This window comes from Rhinolophus hipposideros, assembly GCF_964194185.1.
Source record: "Rhinolophus hipposideros genome assembly, chromosome: 4".
Taxonomy (NCBI): domain Eukaryota; kingdom Metazoa; phylum Chordata; class Mammalia; order Chiroptera; family Rhinolophidae; genus Rhinolophus; species Rhinolophus hipposideros.
The window spans coordinates 46,096,846-46,112,221 of NC_138050.1; the positions used below are offsets into that span (position 1 = coordinate 46,096,846).

The window sequence follows — 15,376 nt, forward strand, 5'->3', positions numbered from 1 at the left end:
CTGTGGCAGTATTAATTCACAGAGATGTACCTAACCGGTGATGACTGAAGGTCTAGGACGGGGCAGCCTCACCTGGTTGGAGGTCAAGGCCACAATGCGGTCCAGGTCTTCTACCAGCTGCTTGAAGGTCGGTCTCTGAGAGGGAACTGCGTGCCAACAATCCCGCATCATCATGTACCTGTGGCCAGATTGTAAGGCCAGGGGAGGAAGGGCGGAAGCAGAGATTAAGAAGCTCACGGTGGAGTGACTGTGGGAATGAGCAGGAAGGAAGGGCTGCTGTATCTAGTTAACACCTCTTCCTTCCTCTTCCCATCAAACCCATTATGCACCTAGGGCCTAGCTCAGGACCTCAGGCATCTGCTCATGCTTACAGCTCATTGGTGCAGTTACTGGGCTTGTCCATACGATGACCCTCCTTCAGCAGCTTGAAAAGCTCCTCCACAGGCACGCCAGGATATGGGGAGCCGCCCAGAGTGAAGATTTCCCACAGGAGCACCCCAAAAGACCACCTGTGGATAAGCACAGAGCCTCTGGGTGTTACGGGCACAAGGCTAGGTACCCAGAGTCCTTTCCCTTTCTCTTTCACCAGCGTGTCAGATACTCATCCTGAACCCACCCTACCCCTCACACAAATCCTGAATTCCAAGGGGAATACTAGGAGACATTGCAAAGAACAGATTGGTTTTTCAGTCCCCAGGAACAAACTGAATAGATATACAATGTTTTATTCTGTTTTCTGAGATGGAAAGAGACCCTCATCAATCCAGAGGAAAGGACAGGACCCTACTGTACTGGACATTTTCTAATCCAAGTTTCCCTGGCAATGGCCTATTTCAAACTCACACATCACTCTGGTGGGTGTAGATCCGGTCAAACAATGCCTCAGGTGCCATCCACTTCACAGGCAGTCGCCCCTGCAAGCAGCACGGGGAGGTTGGGGGTGGCCCAGGGCAGGGTGATCAGGGAGTAAGGAGGGTGCATGTGGGATTGGACTTGGGAAGGAATGCGCATGTTCAGCTCATCCCACCACACTGATTTTCAGGCAAAGCAACCGGCATGGGGTTACAGCAGAGAAATCTAAATGGGAGAGAGCCTAGCGCAGCAGAGCTGTGGACAGACGATGTGCGCCGAGTGGCCACGTCAGCACTTACATTGGTTGTCTTCTTATAGTAGTCGATGTGGTGAATGTCCCGAGCTAGGCCAAAGTCTGCGATCTTCATCACGTTGTCCTCTGTCACCAGAACATTCCTGGCAGCCAGGTCTCGGTGTATGCACTATGGAGAGAAGAGGGGAATCCAGGGGAGGGAGAGATGGGATGCAGGTGAGGGGGGTATAGGCTCTAGGGGTCGACGGCTGTCAGCACGTATCGGGGTCCAGCTGTCTGAGTCCCCGTGTGCTCCAGCACTCACTCTACAGCTGGCAGGCAGGCAGGCCTTCTCCTGGAACACCACTCACCTGAATATTCTAGTTCCCTGGTAGAATGTTCCTCATTTCCACTTCAAACCCAGCCATTTGAAGAGCTCTAGAACTCTCAATCATTAGCAAACCCTCTGTATCTGCCTGCTTTCCTGCCTGGTCTTTCCAACTCTTTAGCTTTGGATTTGTACTGGCAAAGGCTGCACCTTCACGCTTATGTCCAGTCTGTATAGTTATGTGCTCTCAAGCTGTCTCTCCAGCCATAGCATATCCATGCTGGGTTGGAGCCCAGACAAAAGCAGCATTTACTGAGCACTAAAAACTGTTCTTAACACTCTCACACAACTTCATTTTACTCCCATAATCATTCTGATTTTGTATTTGAAGAAACAGAAAATATTACACAGCTGCCCAAGCCTATGCAGAAAGTGGCGGTGTACAGATCTGAATCCCACTTAGTCTGACCCCCAAGGCCACAAGGCCACACTGGCGCTCCTGATGCCGACATTCCCTGAGAGCCTAAGACAGCACATATAGTCAGTGCTCAATGTGTCTATGATGCCGAGGGATAGAAAGTCATAAGCTGGGGTACAAGGAGCGCCGTTCCCACCCCAACTTCACCCAGGAGAGCTGTCAGGTGCCGCACCTTCTTAGAGGCGAGATACTCCATGCCTCGGGCCACCTGATAGGCACAGGATACCAGGTCCTTGGAGGAGAGCTGCTCCTCGGGGTTGTGGCTGGGGTTGTAACAGTATTCCAGCCCAGGAGGCCTCCGGGCCTGCAAGTACTCCCGGAGGTTGCCCTTGGAAGCATACTCCACGATGACGTACAAAGGACCTGAAGCGTGAGGATGAAGAGGCCATCAGGGCAGGCAGGCTGGTAAGCAGGTTTCACGTCACCTCAAGGAAACCCCACCATCAAGGGCACACCCTAACCTAACCTCCCCTTTAGGAAAATTCATCCCACCACCCAAAGAGAGTCAGGGAAATAATGCTTCCCAGTATAGTCCAGAAAGTTCCCACGCAGAGTTGGGGGTTAAGAGCCCTAATCTAGACCACAATTACTCATCTGTTTCTATCCACACACTGTGTTTGTGACTCTAGATATCTGTCTTCTCAGATGAACACCAATGGGCATCAGCCCAGACCCCAAGAAATATACTGAAACGACTGCTAACCCTGCTTCTCTCCTTACCCCACTTCCCTAGCACGGCTGAGATGCCTGCTCACTGATCGCCCAGCTCAGTATCTTTTCCTTGACAGATACTGTACTTTGAGCAGCAGGCCCACGTTCCCATCTGAGGCCCTACACCCACCGGGGTGGGAAAGCCCGGCCTGGCTTAGCACCTACCATCCTGCGTGCAGGCCCCCAGCAGGTTGATGATGTTCTTGTGCTTCCCGATCATCTTCATCATCTCCATTTCTGAGATCAGATCTGACAGGTCTTTCTCTGTTGCATCCGCTTTGCACCCAAAGCAGAGAAGGGAAGGAGACTTGTTTACTTGGGAAGGAGGGTGACAGGAGCAAAGCTAAGGGGCAGGGGATGAGGTGTATGCCCGAGGAGTCCCTTTTCTAAGGCAGTGGCTTGTCTCCTCGCCCTTTCATGTCCATATTTATTTTCCCTTCCCTCTCATGACAGCTGTTGTTGCAACATGTGGTAATGAGTGGAGCAGAGGACATGGTGGGGAAAATCAGCTAGCGATGGAATCTAGAATAAACACCCAACACGACCCAGGCTGACCCCAAGGCACAAAGTGAGATTATGGCAATCTCGGGGTGCAGGATGCCCCCTCCACTCCCAGGCAACCCTAGGCAGACCGTGTAGCAGGTGTGGGCAAGGAAAGTGCACCACCGAGGGTGTTCCACTTGGCCCGAGGCCCACAGACTGCTTGGCAAAGGAAGGGATCATTTTTGCAAGGATAGAAACATCACTTACACTTCAACATCTTCACAGCCACCTTGGTCACACGGTTGGGTTTGTCCTTGTCCAGCCCAATGGCCTCCGCCAACACCACCTGCCCAAAGCAGCCCTCTCCCAGCGGTTTGCCTAAAACCAGTCTTTTGAGGAAACAAAGGGTGGAGTAAGTTGAGGCTGGTAAAGTTCAAATTTTAGAAGGGCATCCCATTTCCACCTGTCCCCATTTGACCCAGTTGTGAGTGGGAAGTGGAAATGACGCTTCCCGGACACATCTGGTGCACCTCCAGTCCCCAGACGGCCTCAGTACAGCAACTCCCACCATGAGAATAACAAGCAGAGGACTGCCTCACAAGGTGAGCTTAGAACGTTACCTGTCTCGAGGCAGCTCCCAGCGAGGGTCTTCAGGGAGCTCATATTCAGAGACCCCAGCCAGCATGGGGGTCCCACTGGAGGAGAGACGTGAGGGCCGAACCAACAGAACCCCAGAGTTCATGGACGCACTGGAGTCAGCCGACACCTACAGAGAAGCGTGGGGTCACCCTTCTAGCAAGGGCGGTGTGGGGGGGTGGCGCAGATTCCTGCAATTCCGAGTCAGGACTTTTCACCAATGACAGATGAATATGTCTGTTACCTGATGTTCCTTCTCCAGCACCAAGTGCCAGAAAGACCACAGAAGGTCTTTGGACTTGTTTTTGCCACCAACTAGCCTTTCTTGGTTTCAGTTTACTCACCTTTAACATGAACAGACCATAGGTACCTCTTCCACGCTGAATTTTATAACTTATCACTGCAATAACAGCCCTATTTAGTCCGGATTCTTTGCGAAAATCCTGTCTCTGATTATGGATTCCTAACTCCCAAAGCACCTCCCGGAATGAATGCAGATCTACACGAACATTCCCTCCTCTCACATGCCTTTACCTTTTGTTCCACTGCCTTGGAGAATGGGAGGGAGGGCACACAGGAGAAGGCATTTTGGGACCTGACTTAGGTCCTCCTCTCTATCTTCCATCACTAACCAGCCCTCGGGCACAGTTCAAACTTGCAATATCCATTGCACGTTTGGCCCACCTAGGACTTTCTCCCAATCCGTGTGCCAGATTACGCTGGGCATATGGGAACCCAGCTCTATGTGGGTCAGCACAGTCCACTGCCCCTGGCCCAGAGGCCAGAAAGCAACCCCAAAGCGATAGGCTGGGGACAATGGACAGGCTGGGTGTTAGCGGGTCCTGGAGGAGCCCCTGGGGGCCCAAGGAGAGAGGGTGATGCAGAGCGTGCAAATCCCCTATCTACTTTCTGTTACCTGTCTGCGCAAAGGGATGCTCTTGGCCAGCTTGTGCACGGCCATCTGGCTGTGGAAGTCACTCTTCTTGGTGCCACTCTTCATCTTGTAGATGATGACAGACCCCACCATGCAGGAGATGAGGAAGGCCCCCGTGCAGTAGATGATGATCTCCAGGTACAGGGGTGAGGTCATCACCGCCGGTCTTTCCTCCAGGGCTGAGTCAGTGTGAACAGGGTGTTAGTAGGCGCTGGGGGCCCAGCCCACTAGGGTCCCTAGCTCCTAGCTCCACCCATCTCCTTTCCTCTGGGAATCTGTAGGGCAGAGAAGAATCAAGCGAGGTCCTAGCTAGGACTGGGGTTCTGGCACTAAGCAGATCGGACATCTTAGGATCTTTGAGGCTTCCTGATCCTGACTTGAATCCCCCAAGAGGGATGGGCTGGAACTTTCTTGCTCACGAGGCCCATCGTCATTAATTCAGGAGCCCTCCTTGCTCAGCTGGACTGCTGGGCTACCAGGTACCCTGCAAGGGACAGCTGAGAAGTCCCTTCGTCTGGATGTCTTTCTCAGCCTCCTCACGGAAACACGGTCCTTTTCTGCAGTGCCTTCACACTGTGGGCACACACATAATCACATGGGGACAGCTGAACTGCTTTCTGAGAGTCTTTTGTCTCTGATTGTCCCTGAGAGTTGGGATGGCACCTGGTTCATTTCTGTAGGCCACAGCACTTGGCATATAGTGGCACTCACAGAATGAGGACAAACGAGGGCAGGAAGGAAGGGTGTGTCTGTGTCCTGACTTAAATATCTCACCTTTCACCTATGTCATCTTTGTCAAATCAGATGTGTAAACATTTTCACCTAGCCAAACCACAGGCAAAACTGACTTAATTTCCAAACATGTCTTGGACTGCTTGAGATGAAATATGCAAACTTTTCTGCAGTTCTTAAAAATGCTACTCACAGGCCCTGACTCCTAAAATGGTAGAAGGAAATGGTTGGGGGGTGTGTTTTACTCTTTTCGCTCATCTTCCACTTAGAATTTAAATTCACTCCATTCCCACAGAAGCCCATCCATTCGATCCACCACCATTCCCGTCCACAGGAGACTGGGAGGGTGGACATCCAGCATCAGAGCACTGGCTGCGTGGAACCCTCCCCCCCACCAGCGTGAACATCCCTCTTCCTTCCACAGCCCTCCGCCCAACCCTCCCCTTTAAAAAACCCCAGCCAGTCACAGAGGCAGGCACCTGGGGGGCCTCCCCCAAGAGGCACCAGGTATGACCCCAACTGAGCCCCAAGAGAACTTCCGGGGCCTGGCAAGGAGACAGCAGAGCTGATGACAAGAAGTGTTTGTTTTTCTCCTTTCCCAGTGTTGAGAAACAAAGACAACTGAGTGGGAGTACACATGGGACAAAGACAGTGACGATGACAAAAACAGAACGCTTCTCTGCCTCAGCAGGGGTGTTATCAGACCCTATTGGGCAAGCAGGGCAAAAGAGGAGCGAGGAGAAGCTACAGCAGTAACAAGAACAGCACAGCGCCCACACCCACATGCAGGACCTCAAAGAGGCAGTGACAACCAGCTCCGGCCCTGCAGCCACCGGCCCAGCACCCTGAGCAAGCTGCAGGCTCCTTCCTTCCCAGCCCAACACACAGACCTCCCCTCTTGGAAGAGGAGAAACGTCAGCAGCCAAAGAGGATGAACGGGCACCCTCCAGGCCCCCCACGGCTGCCTGAGGCAGCTCCAGTGCACGGGGCTGGGAGCACCTCTCCTCTGACATCAGAGGTCGGCCGCACAGGAGGGTCGCCAGCAAGCCTCTCTTTACAGAGCGCCTACCTTCAGTGAAAGGAGGAGTGGGGCCCTTTCTGAGACTTTTGGGGCTGGCAAAAAGGATCAGACAAATCAGGGATGGCTGCTAGACCCAAGGATGGAAGGAGCCTGCCCTGGAAAAGAGCCCGGCTGCAAGTGAAGTCCAGATCCCATGCATGCATTACATTGGCCAAGGGGAGAGCCAGACGCAGGTGTATAGGCGGGAGGCCTCCGTGTTCCTGCAAAATGAGGAAAGCTCCTGTGTGAGCCGAGAGGAATCAACCCTCCAGGTTGGAGAAATTGCTGGAGCCGCCCACCGGCCCAAGGAGCCCACTCCTCTACGGCTCCCAGCTCTGTGTCTCCCCCCAGCCCCGCAATGCATGCTCCCCCCGTGCCCATGGCAAGGGCAGGACATCGAGAGGAGAAGTCCAGTGTATACCTTCCAGAACGGTCAACCATGCAGAGTGATGGGAGAGTCCGATAGAGTTACCCGCCAAGCACGTATACTCCCCCGCGTCCTCAAAGGAGACATTCCTTAAGTGGAGCACTTCCATCTCTTTGTCGGTGGTATTAACTCCGGCAGTCTAGAAGAGACAATGGAAGCAAAATGGACAAGCACAGGACATGAGACCTCTACAAGACACAGAGAAAGGGAGGGAGAAAGATAAGGGGGGAAAAAACCAGAGAAGAGATGCTCCCCAGCGTCTCCTTTGCAACAATGAACAAACAAAAACCACCAGGCAGCGAGACCTGTTAGAGAAAGAGCGTGAGACCCTGAGGGAGGAACTCCGGCAGACCTGAGACGACCGGGGGCTGTTATGACCCTTCACCAGACGCTGGCAGCCCCTGGCCCATCTAAGCATGCGGGCAGTGGGCAGCATGGAGAAATGGGGCCCAGCGAGTCGGGGGGCTGTTTGGTTTCAGGTAAAGAGAGTCAGAGGGCACACACAGGAGGGATGGATGGGTGCTGCAGTGCCTTTCTCTCTCTCTCTCTCTCTCTCTCTCTCTCTCTCTCACACACACACACACACACACACACACACACACACACACACAGCATGAGGATGGGGGTTTACACGGGAACACCTGGTCCCTTCTCAGAGCCACTGCTCAAATCCTCAGTCTGCACATCATTCGTAACAGAGCTGTCCTCATGAGTGCACATACAGACAGGGAACACACAAAAGGCACAGAGGGGGTTAGATACCAACACAGTACCAAACCAAACCAGCCTCCCAGGCCGGGTATTTTTCCATGGCTCTGGGCACTAGAAATACAGCAGGATAACAGGGAGAGTTGGGCGCTGGCTTCCCCACCTGCCCCAGCAGCTTGGGGCCAAAATCAAACTCCCAGCACAGGGCCCCATCCGTCTCCCCATTACCTTTTGCCACAGGTCTGGTGACAGTGAGCCACGCAGACTGGTTAGCTTCACCAATATAATTGGAAACCTTACACACATACTCCCCGCTCTGGGCCTCTGTCACATTGAACAGGGTCAGCACTTCTGCATCCGAGCTATTAATCCCCGAATGCTGGAACAAACCAATGACATGCCAGTCAGTTGGGCAAACACTGAGATGTGCCCATACCTTGCTCCCACGTAAGGTGAAGGCAGGGAGCTAAGGCAAGGAAGATGTTAAGTGTGATTTATCATCTTTCCCTTTTTAAGAAGACAAGTTGAGTTCAAAAGTCCAAAACATTTGACGGCAAAATAAACCAGAAAAAAAAAAGTCACTGGCCCCAATCAAACATTCTGTTTGTATTGAACCCACTGCTCCAGGACTTGGGCAGAAAGTGCGAATGGCCAGAGATAGTGGCCAAGGTCCAAAGCCACGGCCCCGTTTCCTACACAGCAGTTTCAGCACCAGCAGTGAAGAGAAGGGATAGCCAGTAAATCTTTGGGACAGCCAAGCCAGGGGAGGATGAGGTCTAACTCTGGGACCAGGAGGTAAACCACTTTCCCAGCTTCTGGTTATTTCCTGTTGCAAGATCCACTGGAGAATTAGGCAATTACCTTCCCTGGATTAATGGAGCACCCAGGGACAATCACATGTCTGGGAGTGGGAGGAAAAAGGAAGAAAATGCCATTACTCCTGATACCGCTTAGAATTTACCTGTGGCACTTGCTTTTCTACCTCTACATAAGCTGTGCCCTTATCATTCACCCCACTTGCCAGAAAGAATGTGACTTGGGAAACAGCGTGGAAACGGGGAAACGCTTGCTGGAAGGCCTTCGGTCCTGGGCAATGGAAAAAGCAGGAGTCCAAAGGCCTTCTTTCAGTAGCTGACCCAAAAGCCTGAGCCACTCTCAAAGCTCTTTAAAAAAACCAGTAATACCCCACCTACCTCCCATCGCGCCTCCACTCTGTGACCTGTCTCTAGTCCTGGGGAATGTGGCTTGTCCCTATTTAAGATGGAACATATGCCTGAAGGGTAAGGGATGAGTCCCAATCATGGGCACTGAGACTGAACACAGCACTTGGGCCCCAGAAGATACTGGTCTCCTTCCCAGCACCCAGCCCACAGAGATTGGGGCCAAGATTACCTTCAAGATCTGGACATAAGGCAGGTTGTCCGGACCAATCTTACTCCCATTCACCTCGATGTGCTTTAGCCACTGGATGTGTGGCTGGGGGTCACTGTACACCTTACACATGAACTCCACATTGCTGCCCAGGGCCACTGTCTTGTTGGCAGGCAACCCTGCCTGTAGGATGGGCCGGTGAGGGGACCGCTCTACGGAGGAAGGGAGAGGAGAGGCTTGTCAGGCCCTACAACGGTCTCCTCCTGGCCGACAGAGAGCATCTCAAAGACCACAAAGACAAGGTCACCACCCCTTGGCTTTCCCTGCGATGGGCGGTGCACTGCCCAGCCCCTCTGCTAAGCCCCTCGAACCTGAATTGGGAGAAGGTACATCCTCTCCTCGGGCCCTAGGCTATGAGGAACCTCCTCCCCAAGGCAAACGCCTCCGAGTTTACAGGCAAAAGAAGTCTCGGTTGCCTTCATGGAGAACCCTATCTAATCCCACCCTCAGACCGACTCTTCCTTAACTAAAATTACAGAGTCACTTAGACTCTTGCTGTTCAAAGCGTGATCCAAGAATAACAGCTCAGCATCACCTAGGAGCTTGTTAGAAATGCCGAACTGCAGACCCTGCCACACACCTAGCAGACCAGAAGTTTCTTTTAAGGCCATCTCCTCAAAACCAAGATAGAATGCTGGCTATAACTCTTTACCTTAAGATCTCTAGAGAATTAGATTCAGAACGTGTAGAAGGAACCAACAGGATGCAGGTGGAGCACCCAGTTTCTCATGCGGTGCCCTGGAGTCGGCACAGGCCTGGAGTCTGCATGAACTAAGAGCCTGACTCCCTGAGCCTCAGCGGCTCCTCTGTGCCTACCTGGCAGGGGTGCCATGAGAAGTGCACCTGATGTGTTTAAAGTGCCCAGCATACTGTTGGCATTCATGAAGCAACAGCTACTATTAGGCTAAATTTAACATCACTACTCCAATCCCCTCCTGAGACTATCAACAGCAGCACCTTTCACTTTAATAATGAGTCATAGCACTATCTGATCCTCTCAGCTCTTATTTACAGATAAGAAAAGCGCGGCACAAAAGAGGAAAGTGACGTGCATAAACCGACAGAGCTCTTCAGTGCCAACGCCAGGTGGACTTTATCCCGAACTAAACCTGGACCCCATGGCTGTGTTCTCTGCGCCCCTGCTCTCTTCCCTCTAAGCTCCTGTCGCCATTTGCATTCTTACCCACGACATCGAGCTGGTAGGTGTGGTTAATGCTGCCATACTCATTCTCCACAATGCAGGTGTAGTTGCCCTTGTCAGAAGGCACCACAGAGTCCATTATGATACTCCAGGTGGCATACCGGACCTGAGGGGAAACATGCCGAAGGGCTCCAGTGAGGGTCTGCAGGACAACACAGGCGGAAGCCACCTGGCATCGTTGGTGCCCTGTGGCACTTACCCTTCAATCTGAGTCCAGAGCATATGGCCCGTGTGGCACCACGAAGCATGGCCTGCCTGCCCCCAGCCCATGCACACTCTGAAAGAACACTTTACGCAAACTGAGTGTGAGGAACTCTGGACGTCTGCCCCCAGCAGCTAAGGCCATGGTGATCTGGACAAAGGTGCCTTCCGCACGCTCCCAAATACTCAGGGAACTTTCCCCACTCTGTGCTATATCCACGCTGTTCCTGTGCTGGATTGGCTCCCGCTAAGAGTCTGGCCCTGTCTGCCCTTAATGTCTCATTTCAAAAACCATCTCCTTCAGCCCAATCTGTGATCAGAACTGTTCTCACTGTACCTCTAATGAAGCACTGAGCACAGCCTGCTTTTTATGACTGCTCAGGGACATCTGCCCTCCTACGAGGCTGGAAATTCTGTACGGGCAGGAGTGCTGCCTGGTACCACTCCCAGCACGCTGCCGTGCTCACAGCGTTTGGTGAATTAGTGTACAGTGTTTCCCGATTTTTCTCATCTCTGCTTTTCTCATACAAGATTGAGAAAAGAGCAGCTGGATGAGATGGGAGAGAAACAGGGACTATAAGGTTGATCAGAACTCTAAAGGGGTTCCAATGAACATGTTCCTCCTACAGTGTAAATGGGCAAAGGACATGAACAGACAATTTACGCAACAGGAAATGGAAATCGTTTATTAACCATGAAAATTCTAAGTCTGTTCATAAGCAAAATAACGTGCAAGAGAACAATGGGACACTATCATCTATCAAATTTGTTGGCGAAAGTTATCATGAGCTTATCATTCTTATACTCTGGTATGGGAGGGAGAATCACTTTTCCTTTCTAAGAGAGTAATTGTTACCATAATAAAATAAAATTTAAAAATAAAACCACACCCAAACTCATTATCCGCATCATCCTCCGTTAGAGCAAATATCACAATAAAATTTTATGTCTTCCCATCGTACTCTGAACTCTCTCTTGCCTGGTATACTTTCTGGAAAGACATGTGTTCAAGCAGTGTTCATGTAATAAATGAATAAGCGAACGAATAAATAAAATTACCTAATTACCAGGGGAGAAAAGTAACTGGGGAATATGCACCAAGGCCTTAAAAATGCTTGTACATTGATCTAGTAACCTCACTTCTAACAATCTGTCCTAAGGAAGAACATTTAAAAATGATGACAAATATTTAAGTGCAACTACATTCATGATAACATTAATTATAATATTGAAAAACTAGAAAACAACTAACAGCACAAATAATTCATCAAATTATGGGACAATTTAGTAATGGAATATTATTCAGCGATGAAAAATTATCTTTCAAACCCATGGCAAAAGATTCATGTTATAATGTCCACAAGTGACAAGATCAGAAGTTACACATACGACGTCATCAACTATCTAAAAACCATATACATGGTGAAAAAGACCCCCAAAATTTCAACTTTATTTTCACTTGTTTGTATTTGAAAGTTTTCTAAAATGCGTTACTTTTATAGTGAAAAAGCCCTATTTGAAATAATTAAAGGCATATAGTAAGGATTTTCTAAATCAACTTCGCCTGTGCCTTTTCCTCTAACTTTCATATGTACACACATACCTTGTAGCCTCCAATCCTGTGGTCAGGTTTGAATTCTTTGCCATTTTTCAACCAGCGCAATGTTGGGTTAGGAGTCCCACTGGAAGGGCATTTGAACTTCACTGTCTTGGCGGCTGGCACTGCGTGCAGTTTCTTTTCCATCTTTTCTGGGGACGTCCAGTACGGAGCCACGGCTGCCCAGGGAAAGCCAAGAGATAGGCAAGGGGCTGGTGAGGCTCGGAGCAAGGGCCCAGGCCAGGACCTAGAGGCACGCCACCACCTGCCCAACAACTGTGAAGCATGCCCGCACTGCCCGGAGGATCCCACCGTCAGGCGTGATGACCCCACATGCCCACTTCTCCTCCCGCCCTCCAAACAGCCAACTGAGCCTCCCACTTCCTGCCCAAACCCAATAGCCAGGCCCGCAGGGCAGTAAGGTAGGAAACTGTGTCTCACGCATACGGTTTGGTTTGGTGTTATCCGTCTCTTTCTCCTCTGAAGAGGAGTCATCATCATCATCATCATCCTCCGAGGAGGGGAGAGCATCTACGGGAAGGAGAAGGGGGTACTGAGGTCCCTCCAAGGGAAGAAGGGCTCTCTAGGTTTCCACCCATGTCAACAGCCACCCCCTAAACATAAAGGCCAACCCACTTATAGATGAGCAGACACCCTCCCCATACTGACTTCCAGGCCCTTAGTGACGTCCCCTAGTGACTGTCTCTCAGAGGGATAGAAACAGTTCATTAAGAACCGAACGCTCGATGCTTGTCCCCTTTCTTTCCCCAAACCAATGCACTGCCCCTTTCTGCCCAGAGTCATCACACCGGGCAGTTCCAGCAGGGGCAGCGGGTCCTCTGTAATTGAACTGCAACCTGCATCAGAGGCTCGCCCCCTGATGGAGCCACCGGGTGTGCTGGGTCTCAGGACGAGCACCCAGGGAGCCTGTATCCTCCTTTGACCTGCTAACCATTGGGAAACCCAGACAGATCCAGGCACACTGAGGCCAGAAACTATTTCCAAAGCCACGGGCTGAACAACCTGCAGTCAGACTTTTTCTAGCATGCGTCTGCTAAGGTTTGGAAGCTGCCCTTCTTAACCAGAGCAGAGGGAGGCCACTACACAGTCCGCAGCTGCCAACACTTCTCCCCTCGTAGCCATCCCTTTTAAGAAGCTTGACACATATGTGGTCACCAATCAGGGCTCATGCCAGATCCTTCTCCAGTCCTTGCTAGTGCTTTTGGGGGTCTGGAGGGAAATAAAGGAGGTAAGCCCCCATTAGGGGCAGGTTATAAAGGATGTCTGAGTGGAGGAGGTGCCAAGCCCGCACCCTATGGGTGCACAAATGGCATAAAGGAAGTTTCAGCTCTACTGCATTTCGTCCTGCTTTTGTGAAAGTCGCATTCTAAAAATGGCAGATTCCCAAAGTCGCAGAGCTCTAGGGTTCCCTGGCTGCCCTAACACAGCTCTAGAGGCTGGAGGACAGATGTTTTCCATAAAGCCTGTGGATATGGCGGTGCACCTGGATCCTTCCCCATCACAGTAGGGGCCTCACAACGTATTCGGGGGCTCTAATCACTAAGCCAAGTACCAAGTCCAAATGGCAAGGGAGTGAGAAGATGGACGCTGGCAGAGCCCCCACATAGCACCCTGGAGATCTGGGCAAGTGGTGCTGTAAAAATCCGGGTCTTACTGCCCCAAGAGTATCAGCAATCATCTCCAAGGTAGATCTGGAAGCACCACCTGGTCACCCCCCTGAGAGCTAAGCCGCGCGGCGGGCAGGGAGCAATGTTAGTGGGCAGCAGTTTCTGAAGCAGAGTGGGGGCAGATCATGGAAGGAGGAGGTTCACCTCCTCTTGAAACTAGCAGAGAAGGTTGGAGGGGTGGATCCAAGGAGAGGGTGAGGGCAGGGCTTTGCTACCAACCTGAGACATTGACGGAGAAGTAGGTGGTGTCACTGCCTGAGGGGCTGCTGGTCACACAAGCGTAGAGGCCAGAGTCGGTGGGCACAGAATCCCGCACCTCCACCTCCTCCCCTGTGATGCGGGTACGGTTGCTTTCCACCAGCTGTACCCCGTCCCGCAGCCAGTTGATGCTCTGGACATCGTCCCGCAGCCGACAGCGGAGCTGCAGCAGGTCACCAGGGTGGACCAGGAAGGACTCCACTTCCACAGGGGCTCCCCAGGACTGGGCTGCAGCCACCCATAGGGACCAGGAAGAGGAACCGAGGGACCGGAGAGGAAGAGAGGGAGAGGGAAGGAGGGGAGAGACAACGGGAATTACGCTAGCTGCACTGAGCTGCCATACCCCAGGGGCCACAAAGCTGGGGGTGGGGTGGGGACTGGAACATGGATCAGTGAGGAAAAGGATGGCTACCTGGGAACCCCCATCTCTTCTTCTCTACCCACCTCCTCCAGAGGTCAAAGGAAGAAAGAGGCAAAGTTAGGAAGCAGCTGTAGCAGCATTAAGCGGTTCACATTTCATTTCCCTCCATCCTAGGGGACAAGGCCAACTCTCTCCAGGACTTCTGTATCCAGAGTGCCCCCTCCCCACACGTTTAATTCTTTGCCAAAAATGGCCACTTCCCAGAAGAACACCCCATTTCCTTTTGGCTAAATCAACCTCACCTCTTTCCCGAGTAACAGGTAAAGAAACCCCACCCCTCAAAAATCCAGCAGCGCTTAGCCAAATTGAGAGAAGGCAATTTCTCAACCGGTGGCTCTGGGTTCAAGTGATTCAGCAGGGGGGTTCTGCCGCCCCAATGAGTCAGATGCATCAGATGCATTTCGGGGAGAGACAGCCCAAGGAGAGGTCAGCTCAGGGGAGCCTCCAGCTAACAGGTGTCAGGCCAGAGGATTCAGAGCTTTTGCCTATATTAGGAACGGAGGCCTGCAGCTGCCACCAAACCCACACTTGTGCTGGCAGCCTAAGCCAGTGCACACAAAGCTCCTTTCTCCTCATCCCACTGCACGGCTCCCTCTCCCAAGCCTCCCACCTTCCTCTCCCTCTCCTCTCCCCCAACACACTGTCATGCATGTCCAGTTCCCCTTAACTCTCTTTCCCCAGAGCCCAGGTGGTCCACAGCTCACAAGATCTGATGAGATCCCATCCACACATCCATCCCTCTCACGATCAGCAAACTCCACACTCAGGCTAACAAGAAGGGCTGAAGCCAGACACACCTAAGAGTCCACCAGGCCGGGCTGTTACCTTCTCCTGAGCATCCCCCTCTTCACTAACAAGGGGCAAAATCCAGTTTCTATTTCCCTTCAGGAAGTTCAAGGGCACTCTGGCATCTTCTCATAACTGTCCACCCCCCACCGAAGAATGTGCTTGGTGCAGCTCCTATCTACCACCTGATTTAGTGTCCAGTGCTTTGGGAA

At 51.9% G+C, this 15,376-nt stretch overlaps 1 protein-coding gene across 5 annotated transcripts in view; it reads right to left on the bottom strand.

Moving 5' to 3' along the window:
- FGFR1 (fibroblast growth factor receptor 1) overlaps positions 1-15,376 on the bottom strand; it is a 46,380-nt gene that overhangs the window by 1,115 nt on the left and 29,889 nt on the right. For 3 of the 5 annotated variants that reach the window (XM_081045459.1, XM_081045457.1, XM_081045461.1), the window contains exons 3-17: positions 13,919-14,185; positions 12,453-12,542; positions 12,018-12,190; positions 10,196-10,319; positions 8,974-9,164; positions 6,868-7,012; positions 4,637-4,833; positions 3,705-3,850; positions 3,352-3,473; positions 2,767-2,877; positions 2,063-2,253; positions 1,152-1,274; positions 844-914; positions 372-509; positions 73-178 (exon numbers count right to left, since the gene is read on the bottom strand). In XM_081045459.1, the coding sequence (XP_080901585.1) occupies positions 73-178; positions 372-509; positions 844-914; positions 1,152-1,274; positions 2,063-2,253; positions 2,767-2,877; positions 3,352-3,473; positions 3,705-3,850; positions 4,637-4,833; positions 6,868-7,012; positions 8,974-9,164; positions 10,196-10,319; positions 12,018-12,190; positions 12,453-12,542; positions 13,919-14,185 (2,195 nt within the window). The remainder of the gene's footprint in view (positions 1-72; positions 179-371; positions 510-843; positions 915-1,151; positions 1,275-2,062; positions 2,254-2,766; positions 2,878-3,351; positions 3,474-3,704; positions 3,851-4,636; positions 4,834-6,867; positions 7,013-8,973; positions 9,165-10,195; positions 10,320-12,017; positions 12,191-12,452; positions 12,543-13,918; positions 14,186-15,376) is intronic. The other 2 variants (XM_081045460.1, XM_081045458.1) reach the window with 1 other exon arrangement.